Below are 27401 nucleotides of genomic sequence, written 5' to 3'. Positions count from 1 at the left end.
AACATGAACTTGCACCAAAGTCAATTTCATATTTTCACAATAGCCATTTAGACTCGTCTTTCAATTTGTAAAAACAAGCAAAAAACATGTGTACAATAACATATTTATAATTAAGTCTATTTGGCAAGGCATCCCTGCTTAAACCAGCCTAACTGGTTTGCTGGTCTGCTGATCTCTCAACTTTGGTTAAGCTGGTTTGTTGGCTGGTTTTAGGACCAACCATCTAAATGTCAGTTTGCTTAGGGCTAGGAGACCAACTTAAACCAGCTCAGTAAATAACTGGTTTAAGTTTTACACTGGAAACAACATTAAAACCAAGTATCACCAGATATTGTATATGTTAACACTGAACTTGTGTGACAAAATCACTTGTTGTCCAATTGCTGACATGATTAACTGGAAATAACAATTATAATAATTAGCAGTTAATCCACCTATAACAATTAGTACTCTAGCGCTAAGACAACTTTACAGTTCATTGCACACAATTTTGTATGGAATAACTAATACAAGCACTTAAAATAAAATAAAAAAGGCTATCCTCATTGCATTTATTTTCCTTTAAATCGTGTCGTATTGCACGATTGTCGTATTACACTGCTTATGCGGTCGTGTAACTGTGTGTATTTAAAGGTTGAGTCATGAGGGTGTCTAAAATCAAGAGCGATCTGCTTCACTGAAAATGACCCAAAGATCTCAGCTGTGAAAATGTTGAAATTAATTCAGCACTACAAGCATGATGCATTCCCACTCACCACTATTAGCTGATTAAGCCATGGCACTCTCTCTCTCTCTCTCTCTGTGTGTGTTCAGGATGTGTATGTCTGATTCACAGCCTGTTCCATCCATGTCTTCCCTCACATCTGTCAAAGTCCATGTGCATGAGAGAATTAGGAGACATACAGAAGTATTCAAGCAAAAAACATCCCTACAGCTTCATACTCTTGTCTACATCATACATATTCACGTATGATCTCAATACCTCTGACTTCCTACATTAAAAATAATTCAGAGTACCTTTTTTAAATTTTCTAATGCCTTGAGTGACAATGGGTATTTACTATATATATTACAAGGAAAGTGAGCATCGAAATGACTGTATGTTATCGTATGAGAGTATCGGGTCAAGCAATCATGGTCAGCTGAGCAGAACAAACTAATGATGAAACCTCGAGGAACTGTCTCAATATACAACACACACAAACATGTCTAGTTTACTATCCTTGTGTACATATTCTCTTGTACTGGTTTTTATACTGTACAAACCGTATATTCTATCACCCTACACCTACCTACCCCTCACAGAAAACTTTCTGCATTTTTAGATTCTCAAAAAAAAAAAATGCTGTATGACTTATGCTTGTTTCCCCATGGGGACCTAAATCAAGTCCCCATGAGTCGGTGTATGTATCGGTCCCCACCCGGGATAGAAAAACATGCACACACACACACACACACACACACACACACACACACAATCTTCTTATAAAGCTAAACTATGTTTTACACTAATTCAACACTTCACTGTGATAAACACTTTTCATAAGCGTCATCGAAGTGAAATATATGTACTAGCTCCCTCTAGTGGTTTCAACAAGCATCACGTACAAATGTTCAAACATTTGTTTTGCACCGTTTTTGTGTTTATTAAGTGTCAACACATTAATTTGAAACCATCAAAGAAAATAAAAATTGGACTTTTGTAGCACAAGTAGCCTACGTCTGTAAGATATCTGTTAAAGATAAGGGGGCTTTCATCCATTTATGTTATCATCTGTTATTACTGTGTGTGTGGTCCTAAACTTTGACAAAAGCTTTTAGATGGCCACAAATTTCAAATGCTTTTTTATGTATTTGCATTAATTTTTGTTTTCTTTTTACATATTTTTCAAGTAGGCTAGTAAATTGCGAGAACTTCGTACTTTTTAAGAACTTGATTTTCGAGGATTTGAAGTATAGACATGCAGATGTGTAGTGGTTGAGGCTAGAAGGGATACAGCTACGGCCACCAGGGCTTCCTGTGCATGCACACATCAATACTGCCTGAACAACAATTACTGCATTTGTATCGTAAGGGGTAGGTTTAGGTGTAAACAGAGTGTGATACGTAGCTAATTCAGTTATTTGATATTTCCCGGCCGCAGCTGTATCCATTTTAGCCACAACCGTGTTTAGTAATAATAGCACGTCATGTTGCCGCTGTCCAGTGTGATAATTTTGAGTGTCAATCTTTTACTTCACTCAGCAGCAACAATTAAGCTGAAAGAGACGGAAAATTGTCTAATGGCGCCCTCTTGTGATCACACTTCATAAAACAGCACAAATCCCAGCTATAAAATTTGATTCTGTTGTTAAGATTTTAAAGGCAAGATTTTCACCAAATAGCACATTTCAGTGTGCAGCACATTTCAAATAGCCCAGTTCTGTTTAACACAGAGAACAATAATATGGCTTCAGAAGATTTGGAATACAGTGCATAATTAAGTGCTCCTCACCCACTTTCATTGTATAGAAGAGAGCAGTATAGAAGAGAGCAGCATGAACATTGCCCAGAAAAAAAAAGTCATACAACTTTGGAACAACAAAAGGGTGTTGTTCTTTTTTGGTGAACCCAACATTTACAGGTTTTAGTTGATGTATATATTTCTGCTCTGTGTGTTTTTTTTTTTTTTTTTTTTTTTTTTAAATAGCTTTCTGCTGCTTTGTTACATTACAGAGATTCCTTATGACAAGTGACAAGATGCAAACAATATATGCTACAATCAAGCACTGTGATACATAGTATTATGATTTATGATATGGCTGAATTTACTATTAGAGGAAAAAAGAACATTCAGAATTAGTTAAGATATTTACAATTTCCTAAAAAAATGTTTCCTAAAAAATAATAAGCAACACAACTGTCAAAATAGATAATAATATTGTTTCTTGAGCTCCAAATCAACATCACTGGATTAATGGCTGCTGAAAATTCAGCTTTGCCATCACAGGAATAAATGACATTTTAAAATTCAATAAAATAGAAAACAGCAATATTACACCCGTTTTTACTGTGTTTTGAACAAATACTGTAAATGCAGCCTTGGTGAGCATAAGACTTGTTTAAAAAAAATCCTACCAACCTTAGTTTTTTTAACAGTATATACAGTATAGTGATATTTAAATTAATGTTTTTTTTTGTTTTTTTCTTCAGACAAAGTTTCAAAATTCATACATATTTCAACATATAAGCTGCCATGACCAGGGCTCATGGGACTATTCCCCTGTATCCTTCCACACCAAAACATTCCAGAATAACACAAAATGCCACAAAAACAGCTGCTTTCGAAGATTTGTATGTTCACCTCCATGTGTCTCTCACAATGTTCTTGGTCCTGGGACAGATATCTTGACTGCATGTGCCTCTCGAAATAGAGTTTTCTCAAATATGATTGTGATGCTGCTGCTTCTTTAGTCCTACAACACATGTCGAGGAGAGATGGGTGACGATGCCTCCTGCAGACAAACAGAGAAATGACACATCAGAGCTTTACATGCAGCTATTATATTATATTCACGTAAAAGATGAACTTTACACCTTTGTCAAAACAATTTGAAGCTTTTAAGCAGTTTTACCTCGACAAAGACTCTGTGTAGAATCAAAGATGTTTTCCAAAAGAAAAATGCTCTGAAATTTTACATTTTAGCTTCAGAATAATGTATAGATCTCCAGAAATCCTGAATATCATCTCCATCTATACCATATGTCATAAATTCAAACAACAAATGCAATATGTTGCAGCAGACTATTCAGCATTTAGCTTTTGTTTAAGTAAAACATGGCAATGCATCAGTTTGGGCACAGAGTATTGTGTTCTCCAACTTGTATTTATTATGTATATACTAAATGGAAAATTACAGTTTATTTCAACCTTTTGTGTTTGAGTAATTTTTAACTCAAGTGACAGCAGACATCAGTAATCAGAACATTATAGTGTAAAAATATCATTTAGTTACAGTACACACTTCATTTTCAAGTTTTGACCTCAATTTCAGTCAGAATATCTTAAAAATACATTAGAGGTGGATGAAATATTCAAAAACAGACTATAAGGTCTAAATTGTTCAAAGACACAGTCATCAAAACGTCATTTAAACTGATTCTTAATTAAGGCTGATCATGTGCACTGTATTTTCTGTGTTTCTGTACCAGTTCAACACGAGGAAAACATGGAATATAAACCAAAAATGAAAAAGCAGGTACGCAAAACCAACTGTAGGGTTTGATAATACATATTTATGTCCTATTTAATGAGCCTGTTTTTTGTTTGTGTTTTTGCTTTTTTCCCTTTGTTTAAATTTGTAATGATTTGGCTTTTCATGAAAGCTTGATAAATCAGGCTTGCGATTCATCCGAATCCTCGATTTGTAATCCGGTGGCCTTCATGTGGTCGATTGTAAACTGGTTTTGCCCATGTTTGTAATAGTGCCTTAAATCATTTGGCTCATCGTCCCCTGTGTCTTCATCACTGCTGTAAATAACAGAGGCCATGTTCTTGTATGGATCACTGTCATCTTCATCATCCTTATTAGCATGAGCGAAGATACATTCCTCTCTGGGTCTTACAGAAGTATTTTGACAACAAACGTCAACCTTTTCTGCAGGATTTTCTGCTGTAGCTATAGCAAAAGTGTCCTGCTGCATGACAGGCATCAAAATATCCGCTCTGGTTTCTATTTGATTACATACAACTACAATTTGTCCTTCTTTTTTGGGCAGAGTCTCCTCCGCTGCTCCTACGTCATCTTTAAAGGAGACTGATTTTACAAACGCTTTCCCATTGGTCAGAGCTGAAGATGAGGTGTTTGCTGGTGTTATTTCTGGAAGCACCAGGATGGGCAGCATGTCTTGCAGTGCCGTAGGCCTTTCAGACTCATATGCCCTGATTGATGCAGGAAGCAAGTCATCTGTTTTGGTGTACAAATCACTGGGGTATTCATGGTCAATGAATGCTTCGTTGTGGTAGGAGGCGTCCTCTATAAGCGATATGGGACGTCCTGAATTGACCTGTTGACCACGGAGAAAGGGCATTTAGGGTCGCCTCGAACAACCGTGACATATTCACAGGTCAAATCCACTGCTGAGGTCCAGCGCCGATTATAGATAAGTTATGTGTGTCACTGATTCTTGAGACATGGAACAAAACTGTTTGTGTACAATAAATTATTTAGGATTAATCTTTTTGGTGCAACGTCCTGCTTATTTTCTCACAAAATTCGTTTTTTTTTTTTTTCCTAGCTGTAATGCACAACATTAGGAAAAAATTATGAACTGTTATGTAAAATACAGTAGTCAACATTTGAAGCGGAGAAAAGTTAATCAAAGTTGTCCTAAGACAAGAACGCATTTTGGTTTTAGGTTTTAGGACAACTTTGATGAAAGCTTTTGATCCACTTCGAATGTTGACTACTATATTTAAAATAAAATATACTATAAAATAAAATAAAATTAAATTTAGCCTGTGTGGCCTTAGAATATGGAAAGAGAAGACATAATAATTAATAATTTATTATTATTTAATAATTTTAATATTGGCTGATTTTCACGTTTTCTTATTTTTATATACACTGTAAAAAATAATAAAACAATTATGGCAATCAGCTTTTTGCAGATTTTTGAGTTCTCTCGACTTATTTTTGTAGGAGATTCTCAACTTTTTGTTGTATAAACTTAACACAACAAGTCTGCTGAAGCTGGTTGCCTTAAAATTTTAAGTTGGCTCAACTTTTTTTTTGTTTTTTTTACAGTGTAGCTGTAATGCACAATGTCAGACAGAAAAATGATATGAACTGTTATGTCAAATATTTATAATAGATGTTTGCAAGCATAGCATTAAACTCTTATTAAAAATATAATATAGGCCTACATAGGACAATATCAGATTTCCAGTTCCATCTATTAAACTGTTGCTACCATCATGCTGTATTAAACCATGCATGTGTTTTTCTGGTGTTGCTAGTTATCAGCAGGACCTCCTCAAACTGAATGAAATTATCTAAAAATTATTCTATTTTTTAGATTCAGTTTCTAATGGAGGTGATATATTGTGAGAAAAGATAGAAGCACAATTATTTAAAATAAAATAAAATATAAAGCTTATTTTATATTAGCGATCAAGTAAACAGTAAATGAAATGGTACAGAACACAGTGATTATCTTCAGTTAACTAATGGCGGGTAAAAGTGTGGCATTTTGTCTCATCTCTCAAGAGTCAATAAACAACCGATAAACAAAATTAACAATTGCTACATTTTCAACAGTGTTTATTAAACTTAAATATGCAACACAAAATACACATACATAAATACAAAACGCGTATCTACATGACAACAGCCACAGACCAATCAAATACACAGTGAAACATCAAACACAAGGAGCTGTGCTTCGTATACTGACCAGCTTAAATGGTGCACCATGTTTATGATAAACCGTAACACTGACAATCCCATTTAAACCAGCCTATCAGTAGTATACGGCTTTCAAATACTCAGAAAATACATCTCACCTTCACAAGGGACAGTAACACGTCTAGCTACTTAATGTCAAGTACTTACCTGCTGAAACCATCTTAAGCTCTACATAAGAGGAATTAAATAGGAATGTGAGGGGAAAACGACAAGGGCAGGAACTGTTTCTAAATTTCTGACTGTAAAATGATTCTTTAATCTGTTTTTTCTTGATGATACAGTAATCTTCCTCCAATCAAAAGAGTTTATTTATTATGTGGTGTTTCCTTGTTTAGTGCAAAAGTCTTGCTTGAACATCTGTAGGTCAGATATGGTCATCATACACTAAAGCAGTGGGACAGTTTGTTACGCATATGCATGTGTTCTATATTTCTCCTGCTATTTTAAAAAAAAGCCATTGCTGAACTTTCTGGGATTGTAGCATATGCTCAGAGAGGATGTGAGATGTCAGAGCTCAGCTGGTGTTGCTTTTAGTTCCTTTCGTACTACTAGACATAGTACAGGGAAGTATATTAATAAAAAATGGGAGATTATCACAGTGCCCAGTTCAGTCAAAATAGCTAAATGCCTTATTGGTAAATTTAGCATCTCATCTTAGCGGCTGGAATTCCATCAATGTACCTTATGCACAAAGGGAGTAAAGGGTACAACTTGGTATGATTGATAAAATATAGTAGCTCTTACCACATTTGGGTGTTTCCCAAGAGCTACTGCACCCCTGTCTGCTGGATCCTGTGTCTCTCTCCGTCTCTTGGCCAGCCAGAGGAAGAGAAATAGTACTGTCACAGCCACTATCAGAACAAGAGCAGCGATGCCGCTGGCCATCCCTGCGTTCATATCTCCAAACAGACGTTCCTCACCAAATGGACTTCTGGGAACTGTCCGAGAGTTTAGAGGTGGGAAGAAAATTACAAATCACTCACAAATACTTTTTTGGTGGTCGGATCTGTGTCTTACACCTCCAAGGGATTTATCATTTAGTTTGGCTTTGAACAACTGCCAAAAGTAGGGCAGTGAGGAGCTGGAGAAACACAGAGGTTAATGGGAATACAATGAGGATAAATCTAATTTAACACCTTATTCATGCCTCTTAAATCAGCTGTGAATAATCAAATTAACCAGACAAATGATCTGTGTAAATCATTCTCCATATTTAGTTTGACCCTCTATGGTACAGTGTTGCCATACATGGCAAAATATTATTTTACTTTTCACCTGAATGACACATACTGAAAAACTGCACCTCAGATTGCACTATTAGAAACCTTTCTTCTATATTTGGATTTTTGTCTATGCGTCTTTGAGAAGTCATCATTTTCTTAATAATGTTTTTTGTTTATGTTTTCTACAAAATGAACAAAAATGGCACAGATGCATTAATTGAATCTAACAATGAGGATAAACTTAACTTTTAAGAGCAATATGGATAAATGATAATGATTTGTGCAATTTCAGGTTATAGGAGTTTTATCAATAATGTATCAAAATTCAAGAAATATGAACTGAATTAAAGAAGACATTTTTGTGATACAGATTTTCTATTTTGCAATATTTTATTTTATTATTTTATTTCCAATAGATAAAAAAAAATTCTTTAAAAAAAGAAGTCGGTTGTCATGTTAATTTATAGGTGTTGTATCAATAATATATTAATATTCATAAAAGAAACATGAGTTGAACAGTTGAAGATAAGATTCCAAATTCCAAAATTTTATTGAACTTATATTTAATTTTCTATTATTATATTTTTAAAGGGTAACTCTTTACTTTTGTTTTATCATTTTAATGTAAGAAAAAAATGTATAGAAAAAAAATATATTTTTCACTGTTAAAACATAATTCATACAATGGAGAGTTAAATGTAGTTACATAATCTTGATATTAAAGAAATCTCAGGATTAACACAATTAATGCCCTTAAGTGCATTTACCTGGTTGTCCCCTCTGCAGCACTTCGATATCCACTGAAGCATGGGCTGTTTCACCTGACTCTTCGTCTGTTGCAATTACCTTTGATTTAAAAAAAAGCATCACATCATCAGCGATGTTCTGACAAATATGTATTTCTATAAGGCATATCATGTAGCTCAGTGGTTGGGAACCAATCGCTCGCTTAAAAAATAAATATTAATATGTGACCCTGGACCACAAAACCAGTCTTAAGTTGCTGATGTATATTTGTAGCAATAGCCAAAAATACATTATCATTAGGATATTAAGTAAAGATTCATGAAGATATTTTGTAAATTTCCTACCATAAATATATTAAAACTTAATTTTTGATTAGTAATATGCATTGCTAAGAACTTAATTTGGACAACTTTAAAGGCGATTTTCTCAATATTTTGATTTTTTTGCACCCTCAGATTCCAGATTTTCAAATAGTTGTATCTCGGCCAAATATTGTCCTATCATAACAAACCAGACATCAATGGAAAGCTTATTTATTCAGCTTACAGATAATTTAAAAGATTGACACTTTTGTGGTCCAGGTTCACATATTGTATATATTAATGCACAAGATTATCAGAAATATTGTCTGCTGATTCAGTTGTGAAGTAGTGTGACAAACAGACATTAACCAAAACAATAACAACCTGTATTATAACTGAAATACCTTACTGAAATAGACTAGATCACCAATACAAGATAGTTCAACCTAGAACAATTTAGATTAATTACCTACACAAAAATCCATTTGCTCTGTGCCTACACACTTTGTAAACCAGGTCTGGTTTTACAAAGGTACTAACACCCTCAGTTGAAGCTGTAATAACAGCATAGCACTCTAGTGAGTAGTTCTGTCCGCGCTCTGAAAGTGCATAAAAGGTTCCTATTTAACAATATGTTTTTTGCAGCATTGAGCAGTCATAGACATATCTGTTGATTTCTTGAAGTCAATGGCCAATCAGAGGCATTTAAGTTGGCTCTTTGGTCAAAAAAGGTTCCCAAATCCTGATGTAGATCATATCATAATTGTCACCTCCAGGATGTGTCGGTCAAACACTCTGAGTCGGTCCGTCTTTGCAATCACAATGCCATCTTGGGTAATGTGGTACAGTTTATTGCTACCCGTCAAGGGCTGCATTGTGTAATGGATTCTTGGGTTTATTCCCTGCAAAAGAGCAAAAAAAAGTGAGAAAATGCTCTAAATGAAGGTTTGCAGGCATTTTTAAAGTGTTTCCTATAAAGGAAATGTTTTCACTCTACATCTCTGAAGTCCCTGTCGAAGGCCTGGACTACCAGGACTTGGTTCCCGTAGGTAGTGACCAGTGTGGCAGGGCTGGAGCTCTCAATGAGAAATCCTTTGTAGATGGTCTTGTTGAAGAATGGAGGAAATCGGTTCTCTGACACCACATGCACCAGTGCCGTCACCACTGAATATTTCTTTGGGTCGTTCACCTGCGCAGCCTGTCGGAGTGTGCAAAGGGCAATTATGATGAGAACATTGATGTCATTGTTGTGACACACAACCCACACATTTATGTTCAATGCAATTTCTTTTTATTGTCTTTTTATTGCCTAGCATTATGGTCTGCAGTATGGAAGATGAAGTACATCCATACTGTGTCCTTGTTAACGCTATACAGCAGATCAGCGTGGTAAATCAGCCATCACTTTGTTGTTCATAAACAGACATTATCTCGTCATACCATAATGCGGAGCCTGAATGAAGGTGTGAGGAGTCTGTTTTCCACACGTTGCCTGAGAGAGATCTCTCCTGTTTTAGAGTCGATTGTAAATCTGCCATTGTCATCACCTATAAAGTCATTTTGAATATTATTTAAAAACTATAATGGAGATTTAAAGGATTAAATAGTCTATAAATCAGTGCAACATACAGTAAACTCACCTGACAGAAAACTGTAGACTAGAGGAGTCAGTATGTCTTTGTCTCCATCTTCAGCGTGAATGGGTCCCGGAGAAAAATAGAGCAAAGCATCCTAGATCATAAAGAGCATTTTATTTTTATATAATTATTTTTATATAAATGAAACGTTAAAAAAATTGTATTACACTCATTGTTTAACATTATTGTTGCTGTGAAATAAAAATAATTTTAGCACATACTTTACAGACAGCTAATGTGGCTACTCTAGTTTTCATATTTATTATTTTAGGATTTTATCTGCCTTCCATATACACAAATTTTGAGGTTGGTAAGATTTTTTTTTATGTTTTTGGAAAAAGTCTATTTTGCTCATCAGAGCTGCATTTATTATAACTTTTTATTATATTTTATTATTATACAGTACAAACAGTAATACCATTACGATTTAAAATAATTGTTTTGTAATTAATATACTTTACAATGTAATGTATTCCTGTGATGGCAACACTGAATTTTTAGCATCATTACTCCAGTGTTCAGTGTCACATGAACACTTAAAAAAAAATGCACTGACTTCAAACTTTTGGACAGTAATCTATATGAGTTAATTTCAGCTAAATCAATCACCTGTACACTAAAATGTTACCACATACCTCATCTGTCTCTGTAATGTTAACACTGTACACAGGGTTGGTGCAGATATTATGATCTCCATCTTCATAAACAGGTGCACATGGCTGAAACTGAGGATACTGGTCATCACCGTCTAGAACATTCACAGTGACTGTAGCTGTTGTGCTGTACTTTTCTTTTGTGGCCGTTTCCTGTTGATTTAAATAGCAGTTGAAACTGTTTTCTCTTAATTACGATTCCTTTCCAGCACATAAATGTCTTGTGATTGCCAGTCAGCACATATGTGAATAACATACTACATACCACAGCAAATATGACCACCTGCAGCTGGGTTTTAGTCTCATAGTCCAACGGTTTATCCAGGATCACCATCCCGCTGTTGGGCAGATCAATCCTAAAATAGCTTGCATCAGCCTGAATGAGACAGACACACAGTGCTGGTAATGTTCTCTTGAATCGTGGAAAGGGGTTCTCTAATAACATTCATGTATTTTTATGTGTCCAAATACATTTTGTCACGGAACACTACTGGAGCACCGTGGAAAGAATAAGGTCTAGGTCCAAATGCAGGTACAGATATTTTTTTAATAAACAAAAAGGCCAACAAGGCAAAAAACAAAACAGTTTAAGAAATTGGATACACAAGTCGGCAACACAGTGCATATATCCCCAGAGATGAACATTGGGGACTGAGGCAGCGCCGGCGGGATGGAGACCCAGGGCAGAACCAGCTTCGGGGGCACATCACAATGTTAACTGTGAGCGGGCACCGCTGCTTTGGGAAGGCCTGAAACGACCCCCGCCACCTCGGAGGGAACATCAGCGGGATCCTCCGCTTCGGAAAGGATGGCACCGAGCACCGCTGCCTCGGAGGGAACATCCGTCGCTTCGGGAAGGCCAGAGGCAAGCTCCCCCTCCTCGGAGGGAATGCTGGCGGGCTCCGCTGCTGCGCAAGACTTGTGAGTGGACACCGCTGCCTCAGGGGAACTTTGAGCGGACACCGCCGCTTCGGGAAGGCCTGACGCAAGCTCCGCTGCCTCGGAGGGAACATCAGCGGACTCCGCCGCTTTGAAAAGGCCTGAGGCGAGTTCCGCCACCTCAGAGGGAACTTCAGCGGGCTCTGCTGCTTCGGGAAGGCCTGAACATCAGCGGGATCCACAGCTTCAGGAAGGCCAGTGGCGAGCTCCCCCTCCTCGGAGGGAATGCTGGCGGGCTTCGCCACTGTTCGAGACTTGTGAGCGGACACCGCCCCTTCGGGAAGGCCTGACGCAAGCTCCGCTGCCTCAGAGGGAACATCAGCGGACTACTCCGCTTTGAAAAGGCCTGAGGTAAGTTCTGCCGCCTCGGAGGGAACATCAGCGGGCTCTGCCGCTTCGGGAAGGCCTGAAGCGAGCGCCGCTGCCTCGGCGGGAACATCAGCAGGCTCTGCTGCTTCAGGAAGGCCTGAAGCGAGCTCCTCTGACTCGGAGGGAACATCAGCAGGCCGCGCCGCTTTGGGAAGGCCTGAAGGTTCATGAGCGGGCACCGCTACATCGGGAGCCTTGTGAACGGGCACTGCTGCTTTGGGAAAGCCTAAAGCGAGCTCTGCTGCTTCGGGAAGGCCTGAAGTGAGATCCGCTGCCTCAGGAGGTTCGTGAGCGGGCACCGCCGCTTCGGGAAAGCCTAAAGCAAGCTCCGCCGCCTTGGTAGGATCGTGAGCGGGCACCGCCAACTCAGGAAGACTGCGAGCAGACCACGCCGCTCGCACCGACATCAGCGAGTGAACCTGCACGCTGCATATCAGCCCGGGATGCTCCGGAAATGGACGCAAAGTACTAGGTGCGGCAGACGACACCCTCTGACACCCCTTGGATCGCGGCTTCAGGAGAACTGTGAGCGGACTAACTCCACCCTGAAGGCCGAGCCGCTCAAATGCAGAGCCAGGTTTATGTAGTCCTCCAGCGACTCCTCAGGGTCCAGTATGGCATCAGGGATTTGAAGGGCTCGGCCAGGCCTCCCCAGAAAAAGACCATGAGGCAGGTTTTCTCAGTAGCCGACGAGCCACTCCAATGAAGTCCCTGGCATAATCCTCAATGCTCCGGTCTCCCTGGCGGATGTTGAGGAACTTCCCTGCTGGACCAATGTTTGCTGGCTTATTTTCTGTCACGGAACACTACGGGAGCACCGTGGAAAGAACAAGGTCTGGATCCAAATGCAGGTACGGGTATATTTTAATAAACAAAAAGGCCAACAAGGCAAAAAACAAAACAGTTTAAGGAATGGGATACACAAGTCGGCAACACAGTGCATATATCCCCAGAGATGAACATTAACTACAACAAATAAGCCAGGCAGGGTGGTGAGTGAGAGGAGAATATATAGTCTGTGACAATGGGGAGCAGCTGAGGGTATAATAATGAGTGTCAGGTAAATGGAATCTGGAAAATTCAGTCCGGGAGGATGGGAGATGGTGACCTCTGGTGGTGAGAGGGAGAAGGGCAGGACCCGGACTCATGACACATTTTTGGGGGCCCTGTAAAGTGCTGGTTTGAGGAGACAGACTGATTGAGGCTACTGCAAAACCTTTTAATCAGCATTTCATCTGTAATTTTGTCTTCTATCAAAGGCGTCACTCACTGTAGATTTGTCGGTCATATAAGTGATTGTGTCTCCATCGCCGTCTCTAGCTTTTACTGTGAACACCATCGAGTTTACAGTCAGCAACTGTGGGAAGAGAGTCAGGATTCAGATGTCAGGACTCTAGGTTATAATATTTTATTCAAATAATCACACGTGCAAAATGATCAGTAAAAGGTTCATTTCAGACAGGAGTTTAATTCAGAAATAATTGAGTACACAGAGTAAAATCTGGAGTAAAAATAGACCAGAGTTTACCTCACTTATATATCGTGGTTGAATGGTGTCCTCAAGGAAATATGGCATGTTGTCGTTTTCATTCAATATTTCCACCATAACTCGATATCGACTCTGAAATAAGAAACTGTGGGTTAAATGCACTTCAATATTAAATACCATTTTTTTTGCAATGCGTTTTTATACCATACCCTAATTATATCATCTTCATAACATGTCAAAGCAGCTATCAGAACTGATCCCAGCACCTGTAAATTACCACAAAAATAAATAGGTTGCATAGAGATTCATATAGTAATTTTTTGATCACTCAAAACAAAAAATTATCACACCTTATTTTAAGGTCCAGTTCTTGCTATAAACAAACCATTAACTATGACTTTTGCCTCAATAAACTCCTAATTTGTTGCTTCTTAATAGTTAGTAAGGTAGCTGGGTAGGATAAGGGATGTAGACTATGGTCATGCAGAATATGTGCTTTATAAGAACTAACAAACAGCCAATATGTTAATAATAGGCACGTTAATAAGCAACACGTTAATTAATAGTGAGAATTGGTCTTTATACTAAAGTGTTACCCAAAACACTATACTCGCTTAGTGTCACGGTGCACACAGCAGGGAGGAACAAGGAACACGTCGTAACTCAAAACACAGTCTTTACTTTAGACATCAGGATAGGACAGGACAGGACAAGGCAAGGCAAACACAGACATCAAACACCGGGGAGTAACGAGTAGACCAGACGAAATGGCACTACACAGACAGGACTATAAATACACAGGTAAATAAACGGACACGGCTAGACACGAATAAACTAATGATTACATCAGACAAGAACAGGAAACAAACCAAATAAGGGCACAAGAGGCAGGAACACATGACACACACGACACTTAGGACTAAAACTTTATACAAAATAATGCACAAGACATTCAAGAAATGTATGCATTTTGATTGAATTTTAATGACGTCTCTTGTTTTATGCAAATTTTGCATATCGTTGTAAAGTTTTGTGTCATTTTGCCCTGGTCTCAACAGACAAATCTGGTAAAACAGAATTTATGTAACTAATAACATTTGTAATTTATAGACATTCTATTTTAAAACCCCAAACTATGGCTTAAAACTCCTCCACTGTGTTGGCTGGCAGTCCTAATGTTTCAGTGTTTTTCTGGCTTCCCTCCACATGCTAACAGCCACTACTCCTGTTAATCACCTCTCGATCCAAGGTCCTTGAAAACGACGAGTTGAGTCGGATTGTTCGGCCTTCAAGGTAAAACCAGTCAGCGTTTTCTCCTGTGAGACATAGGCGGATGCTACTGGCTCCAGGGTCTCCGTTGATACTGAGGTTGGCTATGATCTCTCCAGTAGGACTGTTTTCTTGGACCGTGGCAAATATGTCTTGACCACCAAGGCATAAACTGGCTGCCATTCAGATGAGAGACTGATTAGATTATGAGGACAACACAAATCATCCATAAAATCACAGACTGCAAAGCTAATTTATAAAACAGCACCTTTGTAATAGCAGGGGAGAGCAGGGATAATTGTAACATGTATTTGATTTTGCCCAACTATTCCTGCATAAGGGTTGTTCTCATAATTCTAACTTTATTCTGAGTTTATATATTGCAATTGTGAGTTAACATCTTGGAATTTAGACTTTGTGAGTTTATAACACACAGTTCGTACTTTGTCGGACTTAACACCTCGCAATTCTGACTCGTTTTCTCAGAATTCGGAATTAACAGCTCGCAAATCTGATTCTTTTTTTAGAATTCAGAGTCAATACTCCCAATTCTGACTTTTTGAAGAGGTAATAGAGCTAATATAGAGTTAACACCTTGCAATTCTGACTTGTTTTCTCAGAATTCAGAATTAACACTTCCATTAACTATTCCATTTAATATTCATGTTAATGTACAAAAGTAAATTCACTAAATTAATATTATACATTCAAACAATTGTTGATGCAACAGAACAAAATTATAAAATGAATGCAGACTGTCCATATAGATATTTGATGAGAAATGTAGCTCATATTGAAATCTCTTTTGGTTGCAGTCTAGGCAAATCTGTGCACATTATGTGACAAGAAAATATGGTTTAAGTTTGTAATACTGTAATACTAATACTTGATAAAGATGTAAGTAACAACTTGTACCACATCTGAAACACCTTTCTTTTTCCAGGTAATGTCACCAATCCCTCATATTTTTTAACTTCTCCCGTTCTCAAATGTAAAATATCAAATGGGATGCTGTACGATCTTATAAACTTCAAAAACGGCAAGCGGAAGCCACAAGGCCATAAGCGCACATCATGAGGCCCTTGACTTGGGCCTTTGTATAACACTTGGGGCACAATCAATTATGATGTATAAAATCATGTCCGTACAATTTTTGTTATGGAATATCCTGACATTTGCCATGTAATGAAAGTAAAAATCAGTTGTGAACACAATTTAATATTTGCTTTATTCAAGAGTCTCCATTTGCTCTCCCTTTCTCCATCTCACTTCGGTCAAGAAAAAACTTGTCTCACTTGTGACTTTTCTTTCTGACAGGCTGAGCGAATCAGAACTCTCATGACTAGAAGAGAGTCATTCAAAGACTCATTATCATTTCCACAACCTCAAAACCATATCTTGCACATATGTTACCATCCACTATCACAGAGCAGTGATTCATGAAAATTAGCCCTTGCGGATCCTGATTTCAGAGAGGTGTTTACCTTTTGCGATGTGATAGAATATATTCAGTGCCATCTGGCAGAGGAACAATCTCCATGGTGTCAACATGGTTGATATTCCCCTGGGCTCACGTCTCCTTGTCCCCGCTGTAAAAGAAATGCCAAACCCTGACAGTCAATCGCTCTGAAGGATTTAGAGTGCTCATATTACCTGTCACAAAGAGCAGACTTTCCTATTCACACCAAAGGTCAATTAAATCAGAAGATTAACAAAGCATATTTATACTGTCGCACCACCATCTGAAATTCATCAGCCAAGTTACTCAAGTGAGTCGAATCAAACCTCTAAACACAGTTTCACCTCTCAGTGCTTGTTTACTTCTGCTTGGGCTTTAGTCATGTTTAGTCTTCACCCCAAGGTCTTTCCTAGAACTTAAAACCTATTATGATGTCTTTAGCCAGTGTCAAGCCAACAGCCTGGCAGTGATGTCGGTAACGTGACCTCCAGGCCGCACTTTTGATCCTCCACCTTCCACCTTCACGCACCCCTCCACATAAGAGCTTTTTCAAATCCTCACATAATACCTGCAAAGCTGCCTAAGAACTGTTGTTTCCCCTCTTACGTTTTGCTGTCTGCTCAGGCAAGACTAAACCAAATTTTTGTCGTTTCATTCCACCTTGCTGCATTTTGTATGCTTCTACAGATTTACCGTTTAATTATAGATCCCTTTGTTGGGATAGTTCATGCAAAAATATTTCTCATTATTTAATTCACTTATTTCAAACCGGCATGCTCTAAAAGGACATATTTTATGTAGGTATTTTCTACGTGAGAAAAGAAATAACAGCATGAGGATTAGAAAATAATGACAGGATTATAATTTTTGGTTGAATTATTCCTTTACAGAGGATTCATCACATGACCACTAGGAGACACCATCACTCTTGTCCTCCCTGAGTAAGGTTCCTTCAGACTGGTTAATGTCCAAAACACACCTCACGGCCCCATGAGATGCAGGATAATCTTATTCTGATCTTTCCTAAGTGGAGGTTCACAGTTGAGGAGGCTTATTGTGGTTGAACTTGCTGTGGCTGTGGATAATAGGCTAACTCACTTTATTAAGAGCCGGGGGTTAGTGTAAACTTTTAAACAGGATGTTGATGTGCACATTTTTCTTATTTTGTTTAAAGATCACTTTTTTTTTTTTTTTTGGCACTGTCCTTTAGAAGTTACATAAGCTATTTACATGTTTACTAGAAAACAAATAAGTAACATTTTATGAAATGAGTGTGATTATTATTCTAATAAGCTGATTTAACATCAATGTTAAAAACAGTTGTGCTCATGTTTAATATTTTTTTGGGGAACCGTTTTATTTGGTATTCTTTGTTGAATAGAAGGTTTGAGAAAACAGTATTTATTTGAAACTGATTTTTTTTTAGAATGCCTTTACTGTCACTGCTGATGGAATGAAGGCATCTTTGCTACATAAAACTACTCATTAATTTAAAAAAAAAATACAATCTTGCTGACCCCAATTTTTTTCGGCCAAGGACCCCTTGGTGAATAGAGAAAAGATGGTGCAGGGACTCCACTGTTATACTGTGTCAAAGTGAGTGTTGCATTTTAGCCTATAATAACATACATACATAATGTATTTACTGTATGTTACATTACAATGCTCATATTGCAAAGTCATTAAAATCATTATTGATGCATAGAGTTTGATTTACAGTTTACAGTTTAATTTTACATAATACATTTAAATGTGTAAATTTAGCAGCTTGATTTTGGCATTATAGCTGATTGCATTATTTTATTATTATTATTATTATTAATCACTGCTTTTCAGTTTTCTATACAAGTCCTTATTCACAGCCCATTTAAGTAGCTAATATTAGTCATAATTTAGTACTTTAAATGCAACTTGTTTAAAGAGTCTAATAATTAATAATTAATGTTTCAGGGGAGGGGTCTGATTAAAATATGTCATAATGTAATCCTGAATCAACAGGTCTTGATAATGTTTCAGAAACGCTCCCACTTAAGTGGCCTTATAACTACTATGTACTTACATCAAAAAATAAGTACAATGTAATTATTATGTTCATATTGCATTGCACATACTTTTGCTACTATTGAGGTGGGATACGGGTAAGTTTAGGGACAGGTTTGATGGTATGGGCAGGTTTAAGGGTGGGTTAAGGTGTAAGGAATGGGTCAACAGTGTAATTATAAATGTAATTACAGAAATTAACTACAGATGTTATTAAATGGAGGTATTTTTTTAAATAATATCTGGTTCATCCACACCAGATGTAATCAATGATTGTGACACACTACAGCAAAAGATAGAAACAACTGACTTAAATCCATTTGTATCATCTGAAAACAGTATGTGGATTGCATGTGATTAGGGATTAAATCGAGTAATTAACGAAACAGGAAGTAGGTCTCAAGATTATGGGATTACAGCACAATATGGTTTAATATTTTTGCTGCACACAGCAGCCCGCTATTTATTATGCACGTCTCCGCATGTCTGAGTTTGTCTCCAAGTGTTGATCGAGACTACTTTGCCAAATTAAAGCTCTTCTGAGTTTTAGCAGAAGTATATAGAATTAGCGAGGTCGCTGTATTGTGTTGTTTTGATTTGATTAGTCTAATCTGACACTTGAGAGCACTCATGCAGAGATGATATAGTGCACTCCTCAACGGTGATTGCCAGTGCAGTTAAAGAGATTGTAAAAAGTGTCAGTTATTTAAAAGGAAAAAAAAAAGTTCAAAATTTGAACTGTAAAATGTGCTTACCTACCTTTATCCATGAAAAATTTTATATGAAAACACTAAAACACGATACAACTAATTTTACTGTAAATTCATTTAAAAAATATGTTTTTAGAACTATAATTCATTTAAATTGCAATAATATATCACATCATTACTGTTATTACTGTAATAACATATTTAACAAGACTTTTGTTAACAATACTTTTAGAACAGTGCCACAAATCACATTAATAATTCAAATGTATTATTACATTAACAAAAAAACGCGTGGTAACACTTTATTTCGATAGTCCACTTTAGACATTCTACTAACAGTAAGTAACTTTGCAACTACATATCAACTAGCAGTCATTAGAGTATTAGTAGACTGTCTGCTTAATATCTTCTAACACTTTATTTTGATGGGTCCACAACATACAACATACTGACTATAAGAAACTTTGCAAGTATATGTCAACTTATTCTACTAACTAACCCTACACCTAACCTTACACTCTACTCTGACAGTTAGTAGACATGTAGTTGCAAATTAATGAGAATTTGTTGACATGTAGTTACAAAGTAGAATGTCTAAAGTAGACTATCAAAATAAAGTGTAACCAAACACATTAAAAAATATTTTCTGCCTAGGTAATACTGTCTATATGAGCCATTAATTTCAAATTTTGAAGACTTTAACACATGAGGCCTTCTATTGTACCATCTGTATTATGATGCTTTTAAGTACCAAAAAAAAAAAAATATATATATATATATATATGGCACAAAGGAGTAATATATATCTCAGGAGTGGTACCCTATCAAACGTGACTAATACTTACGTTTAAAATGGAGTTCACCCAAAAAGGGAAATTATGTCATCATTTACTCAAGTTGTTCCATGGTGCAACCAAACAGTTTCTGGTCCCCAATGACTTCCATAGTATTTCTTCCATGCTACAGAAGTCAGTAAGGACAAGCAACTCTTTGGCTACCCACATTTTCCAAAATATCTTCTTTCATATTCCACAAAAGAAAGAAACTCTTACAGGTTTGGAACAACTTTAGGGTGAGTAAATTATGACAGCATTTTCGTGTTTGGGTTAACTGTCCCTTTAAGGACTTAATATGCACCCAATTGGGTATAAATATGGTAACTTTTAAAAGGTACCTTTTTTTTTACCTGAGAGTATAAGGTACAAAGCAGATTTTAGTAGTTCAGGTTAGCTTATGTATAACATTATATCAGTTCATGATAGCCAGTTATTTTATTGTAATTGTAACATAAATGTTTATGGCTAAATCTGCAGAAACACATTAATAAACACTACAGAGAAAGACCGGCAACTCAAGCAAGGTCCAGCATGTTTAGAAGCCCAGTGATTCATGATGTCTCCTTACATGAGACCATCAGACTCATTAGAGCAGCTTTGGACAAAGACTCAAGCATAATGAGACAATTAGTATGAAGCAGGGCCAGTCGGTAAACTGAAAAATAACAGACTTTCTGATACAGATTACTTTAAAAGTAAAAGCGAAGACAAATGAAATACTCTCGCCAAAGTCACAAAACCATTTATCTGTATTCCTGACATCTTTATAAGATCAGGCCCAAGCTATGCTGACTGGATGCTTCAGTAATCAGATTGTTTTGAGACCGATCTAAAGAGGTCACTGAACATCTATACAGCTGTCTATTACTACAGCTGGACAAAATATGCTTTTGTTTGCATCAAACATTCACTTAATCACAAAAACTGGTCAGAACAGCACGCTTTACAAAACCCAGGCATGCTGGGAAAGTGAGCGTTCGCTACAGTCATAACAAGAAAGCACCAGTTGTCAATATCATAAACAACACAATCACACACTAGACCAAACACCCTCAGTATTTCCTCACCGTTGATGGTTATCCTTTGTTTTTGAGCTCAGGGGATCCTGCTGTCACTTCCTGTGGTGGCCGCTCCTGTCCTTCGCCACATGTCTCTCCTCTGAGGGGGCTCAAACCTGCACCACACGGGACCACGGGTAGCCACAGTGGAACAGATTTCTCTGGCTAGTTAAGTCGGGGCTGCTCAGAGAAAGAGAGAGAGTGAGCGGAAGCACAACGCGTTTAGCTGGAGGGAATTAAGAGCTCCCACACACAGCAGAGCGAGGGCTTAGGCAGCATTTTCAGGACAGGATAACTCTGGCTGCTGAGAGGGAGGTTAAACCTCCTCAGGCGCTGATGCTAATACAGTCGGAGGTGTACAAATGCTGCTAGTTTGGCATTAGAATTCAGACTGAGGGCACACTGGCCTGTTTGCAGTCAGTCTGAGTAGCTGTCTGGGGTCAAAAGGACCACAAGAACTGTTCCTGTGTCATGAAAAATTACTCCATGCAGGTCACATTTCACCTAAAACCATCATGATTTTTTTTACATTGTGAGATAATTGTGTTTTTAAGTAATTTTATCCATAAATTCTAAATAAAAAAATACTTAATTTTTTATTTTTATTTTTCAACATACTTATTATTCTCATTACTCAAAAACAGTAAAATATGTTTTTCATAAACGTTTTTAAAAAAGTCAATGTAAATTGCAAATGGTATAAATAATTCTAGAGAATGACGTAAAAATCAAATGTGACTTGTACATGATTTGACAGGGTTCATAAGATTCTGTGTATTGATGCTGTTCAAGGAGCGTGGGATTGATAGCTGAAATCTACTGAAGTGCCAATCTTTTATCTGCTTGAGTGAGAGAATGTCCACTGCTGTCTATCTACACTGCCATGTCTCTCTGAGCGTTCGGAGGCTGCAGGATGACTCAAGCATCACCTGTCTTTAATTCTCTTTGACAAAGGATTATGAAACCAAGGCACTTTCTCATTCTCTCTTTCCGCAGCTGTATAGTGGACAGTTGACCCTTTGCTAAGCCCTGCCTTAAAAACATTATTCATCAGTCTTAGCTAAGCCACTGTTGCCATGTATAAGTCCTTTAAAATTAGTCTTTTGTCTTATGACACTCAATGCGTAATTGAATAGTTTCTTTTAGAAAAAGCAAATAAAAATGATTTGCAATGTCATAATTCATTCCAATTTATCTACGAATAATATCCATCCAATCTCAGCAAGCAACAGTAATCAACAGAAGTCCATTTCCATATAATAAGATAATAAGGCACAAGAAGTCTAAATTAAAGTGTAATAAATATAATGTTCATCTCATAATTATAACATATGTAATAATTTTGGTTTATCTCAGAATTAAGACTTTTGTATCATTTTGATTTTTTTAATCTTATAATTTTGATCTCATAATTTTATCTCAGTTTCTATTTTTATGTGATGATCATCACTTTTTATCAAAATTTCTGTGCCATACTGTATCTCATAACTATGACTTGGTATCTCGTAATTTCTACTATATCTCATAATTTCACACTTTTTGTCAAAATTGCTACTTTTATGTCATAATTATGCATGACTTTTCTTTCTTACATGGAGAGAATGAGCTTTCATAGAAAGCAAAGGGGGAAAATTCAATTGACCTATAATCTTCCGCCCTTCCTCTCTATGTATGAGATAACAGGCTGATCTGCTTTCAGTGGGACCACTCCTTAACGCCGCACATGAGGGGAGATAATTGGCTTAGACTTCTTGCAATGATTACGCACCACTGTGGATTATACACTTTGACTTTCACTTCTCATAGCTGGCCCCAGGTAGCGCATCTGTGGGTGCTCAAGGGATGTGCAAATTCAAAGCAAAAACCCTTCAGCTTCTGCTCTCACAGCGTCGGAATCAATCAGAGGCATGTTTGCATCGATCGGCGGGGCTCATGAAGGAGTTAATTATCCTCCATCGCTGCTTTCTGATCCATGTCCTTCCCTGTCAGCTTCAGCACCTCTTAGGCACGTTATCCAGAGATGATTTGCAGGGCGTCAGGGGCCACTGGAGATTTTCTTGTTTGTTTGGGAATTGATGGCTCTTAAACTGAGTTCACCTCTAGATCTCCTGCTGAGGTTGACAGATGTACATGTCCTCGTGAAGAGAGAGAGAGCACAGTGTGCACATGTATACACTTGCTCACATCCATTCAAACATATACACTTATGAAATTTGTGTTTTTAAGTCATTTTCAGGCACATATGTGCTGAAATATTAAATAATACGAACACCATTGCAATCTGCATCTGCATAGGCTTATACTGCATGGAATACTTGGAATGTTTTTATGTTTTAATTCACAGATTTGTTTTTTTTTTATGTGCATAAACTCACAGACAAATCAAAAGCATATTTAGAGTTATATTTCCTAAAAAAGTATTTGCAAATCATAGCTGGTCTTCTAGACTGGGATGGTGTTCAGCTGATTTAGCTAGTCTAGTATTATTAATGTACTATTACAGTATTAATATTTTGAATTAGCTTTTAAGTTGGTAACTTTAGTTCAAGCTTTTGTCATTTTTATTATTTTTTTAGTTTTATATTTCTATAGCTTTATAATAACATATTTATTTCAGTCAGTTGCCAGGGCAACTTTTTTAAGTTTAAGTTTTTCATCTAATATTTATATTTTATTGGTAACACCTTACAATATTGCTCCATTTGAACTAACAATGAAAATGCTTCTAAAGCAATTATTAATTTTAAGTCATGATCATTTTAACATTTAATAATACTTTACTGAATCAAAAGTTGTTGAAATAATACTATCTGTAATAATATCTAATAATAAATAATGTCTGTTGATATTATTTAATAGACCTGAGTTAACATGAACTAACAATGAACAAACATAGTTTTAATTTAGCAAAGATAAATAAATAATGTATGCAATACATTTGATACATTATTTATTTATCTTTGCTAACGTAAAAATATGTTTGTTCATTGTTAGTTCATGTTAGCACATATTGTTTTTAATGTAATTTTAATTTAGGTGTGTGATTTCTGGATCACTATAATGTCACCAATTGCAAAAATAATGCAAGGTTAATTGAAAATTATATTTAAACAGGTTTCCTCAAGCACTCCTTCATCTCTCATTGGTTGGAAAAATATCCCCGCCCCTAGCAGTGTCTAAATAAAAAAATAAAAAAATGTAACGTTAAAACATAGCACCCTTAACATTCAATGCTGCATTTCCCTTACGTAATGAAAATAAAATGTAATTTATTCTTGCGTCATGAATATGATCAACCCCGTGAATGAAATGAGAAGTTTTGTTGTGCCATATAGAACCTGTTGCCATGCATCTAAAGCGTGTTCACTGCACAGGGAAGAGAACTGAACTCAATATTTTCATCTTCTCTGAGAAGGATTGTTCTGTGCATGTTAGAGTTGAACTCTGAACTAATTCCATCTGGAATCCAGGTTTATGTGAGATTATTTTAATAGATGTGGTAGGGGTCGTGGGAGTTGGTGTGAAGAGGAAGAATTTTTATATGATTGAGGTGAGACTTTTTATGTTTGTGATTGACAGGTTCATTCTGCATGAACTCTCTCTGACGTGCGCTAATATTTTCACCACCAGAGGGTACCAGAATCAGAATGAGCTTTATTGGCCAAGTATGTTTACACATAGGAGGAATTTGTTATAGTGACAGAAGCTCCACAGTGCAACAGAAAGACAGCAACAGGACAGGACACAGATAATAAAAGAATAATATACAAATATCCAAATAGGCAATGTACAAAACAGCAAAAACACAATATATAATATAGACAACTATGTATGTACAAGTCTGATATGTGCAAATTTGAAATGAAAAAAAAAAAAGTAAGTGTGGTGAATAAATAATAGAAATGGATTGCCTGAGGGAAGAAACTGTTCCTGTGCCTGGCCGTTCTGGTGCTCAGAGCTCTGTAACGTCGACCAGACGGTAACAGTTCAAAGGGGGATGTGAGGGGTCCAGAGTGATTTTACCAGCCCTTTGCCTGGCATAAAAGACGAGTAAAGGCGCACTAAGTTTTTTTTAATTAATAGTACTTCTGACTTTTTTTTATGTTAAGTTATGTCAGTGGTTTACATGGAGTGGGTCCCTCATGGAGAGGCTGCTATACTGAGATCACATAACCAAATACTATATTCTGTATCTCAGTAAAGCCTTATTATTTGACAATGTTACAGATAAAATGAATTAATCACAGCTCACTGCTTTGAAAAAAAAAACAACAACAACTGAAAACTATTGCTTTGCACGGCCAAATCCATGCCAAAACAACTAAATAAACTATTTATATATATCACCAATATAAATACTTAGTAATTATAAATAACAACAACAATAATAATAATGATAATTAATAATAATAGCAACAACAACAGCAATAAATAATTTTTCTAAAAATCACTTTTAATCATACGACAACAACCATTTTTTAAATTATTATAAATAATTAATATTAATAATAACAATAATTAATTATATGGATTTATATTTTACATATTTTATTTTATAAATCACTTTTAATCAAACAACAACAATTATTATAATCATAATTGTTTTTCAAATAATAATAATAATAGTATATTTATATTTATAATAATAATTATCTTTATTATTTTCTAAAATAAAAAATCATTATACAAAAGCCCACACCACCACCACCACCAACAACAACAATAATAATACTTTTTTATAGATTTACATATTATACATTTCATTTTATAAATCACTTTTTATCATACAGCCATTATCATAATTCAAATTTTATAATAATAACAATACACTGATATTTATTATAATAATTATAATTTTCTAAAAAACATTTGATCATACAAAAAAAAAGATTTTTACCATTTATAAAATGTATACCAATGATTCTCTGACTGTCTCTCGCTCTGCTCTCTTTGTTTTCCTGTCTTTTAATTTCATTTTCTTTTCTTTTTTATTTATTTGTCGTTTCTTTCCTATATTCTGTCTGCCGCTATCTCCCGTCTTTTGTCTCCGTAAAGGCCAATTTCCTCACTTGGTTTGATTTGGTTTAGTGGCCACTCAGCTATTGTTCTGATCCACTGACCTTTCCTTCAGCGCTGGAAGCACAATTAAATAAGACTGTGGGCACACATGTCAGGAATATCTCTCTCTGAACGGCAGTTATTTTGATTAAATATGCCCCCCATCAGAATGTAAGGGCATCTTAGTGCTTTCTCCAGTGTGACAGTAGCACCTCAAATATTTCAATCACTTTCCTGAGCGGATCCTCTGAAGCGGGAAATATTCTTCTGGATTTGGCCACTGGAAAATTGCCCTTTCCTTCTTCTCTCGAGGAAGGAAATAAGCCGTTTAATTTCACTTCAACCAGGCTCAACTTCACATAGTTAGACTCGCTTTTATTTGTGTGATTACATGATTTGTGTGAAGACAGGATAGTGCTATACAGAGGGCGCCAAGAGAATTATATGCAATCATTTCCAATAAAACACACCTTCTACAGAAGGATATTTATCCTGCACTCTCTGAAATAAAGGTACAAATGAAGCGACTGGAGAACTACCTTTTCAAAAAAGTGCTTTTTTGTAACTATTAGGTTCTAATATGTCCACTTTAAGTACCAATATGTACCTTTAAGGTACCAAAATGGACCCTTTAGGTACAAACACGCACCTTTTGAAAAATACTGCCCCAGTGACAGCTTTTGTAACTTTATTCTGAGAGTGTGATTAATACCTGTCTTCCTCACTTATTGAGCACAAAGCATTTAACTACATTTGGCCTCTTTTACACTTCAGTGAAGCCAGTGTTTGAATTGTGTCAAATGAAGAAATCAATCCACTGCTTCAGTGCTTCAGTGTAGCATATCAAATACAAAACATAAAATCAGACCTTAACACAAACTTGCTAAATGAATATTAAATATTTAAACCTTCATGAACCCATATTTATTCAATTATAGTCTTGTGTATCATAATAAATACACAATGGCTAAGTGCAATGGCATTATTTATTTATTTGTTTGTTAGCATATGTTATTCTTTTTATTATATTTTTTTGTTTTGTTTTGTTTTGTTGTTCTTATTGGGGTCTCCTTACTCTTGTGGGGGATTTTAGGACATTCTTAGTCCAAGCACTGGCATTTTTCATCCGTTTTAATCTGGATCTTTTGAGCTGTGCTTCAAGAGG

At 36.5% G+C, this 27401-nt stretch overlaps 1 protein-coding gene across 4 annotated transcripts; it reads right to left on the bottom strand.

Annotated features, from left to right (window-relative positions):
* Nucleotides 1-2684: 2684 nt before the first annotated feature.
* On the bottom strand, nt 2685-21422 carry LOC306858652 (cadherin-related family member 5-like). 4 transcript variants are annotated; one of them, XM_079399273.1, is made up of 16 exons: nt 21188-21422; nt 16560-16664; nt 15043-15251; nt 14016-14072; nt 13846-13938; nt 13588-13674; nt 11275-11385; nt 10992-11162; nt 10360-10450; nt 10160-10266; nt 9717-9917; nt 9490-9621; nt 8438-8516; nt 7192-7385; nt 6595-6615; nt 3851-5047 (listed from the first exon to the last, which is right to left on the bottom strand). In XM_079399273.1, exons 2-16 carry the CDS (start codon nt 16624-16626, stop codon nt 4376-4378), a joined length of 2292 nt encoding a protein of 763 aa, XP_079255399.1. In that variant the 5' UTR covers nt 16627-16664; nt 21188-21422; the 3' UTR covers nt 3851-4375. The 4 variants fall into 4 exon arrangements, with proteins under 4 accessions (XP_079255401.1, XP_079255402.1, XP_079255399.1 ...); XM_079399275.1 differs by lacking the exons at nt 3851-5047; nt 6595-6615 and adding an exon at nt 2685-3495 and having other exon boundaries at nt 21188-21360; XM_079399274.1 differs by lacking the exon at nt 14016-14072 and having other exon boundaries at nt 21188-21406.
* Between the last annotated feature and the right edge of the window lie 5979 nt (nt 21423-27401).

The sequence above is a fragment of the Barbus barbus genome (genome assembly GCF_936440315.1).
Source record: "Barbus barbus genome assembly, chromosome: 39".
Taxonomy (NCBI): Eukaryota; Metazoa; Chordata; class Actinopteri; order Cypriniformes; family Cyprinidae; genus Barbus; species Barbus barbus.
Note: the sequence above shows the minus strand (reverse complement) of the source record. Positions and strands in the feature narration are given on the sequence as shown.

Excerpts from the sequence above, each read along its gene's own strand:
- LOC306858652 (XM_079399273.1), bottom strand. The coding sequence starts at position 16,626 with ATGTTGACACCATGGAGATTGTTCCTCTGCCAGATGGCACTGAATATA. Across the intron at positions 11,163-11,274 it reads AGGTGGTCATATTTGCTGTG|GAAACGGCCACAAAAGAAAA; the intron begins GTATGTAGTATG and ends TTAAATCAACAG. Across the intron at positions 10,267-10,359 it reads AGTCTACAGTTTTCTGTCAG|GTGATGACAATGGCAGATTT; the intron begins GTGAGTTTACTG and ends ATGACTTTATAG.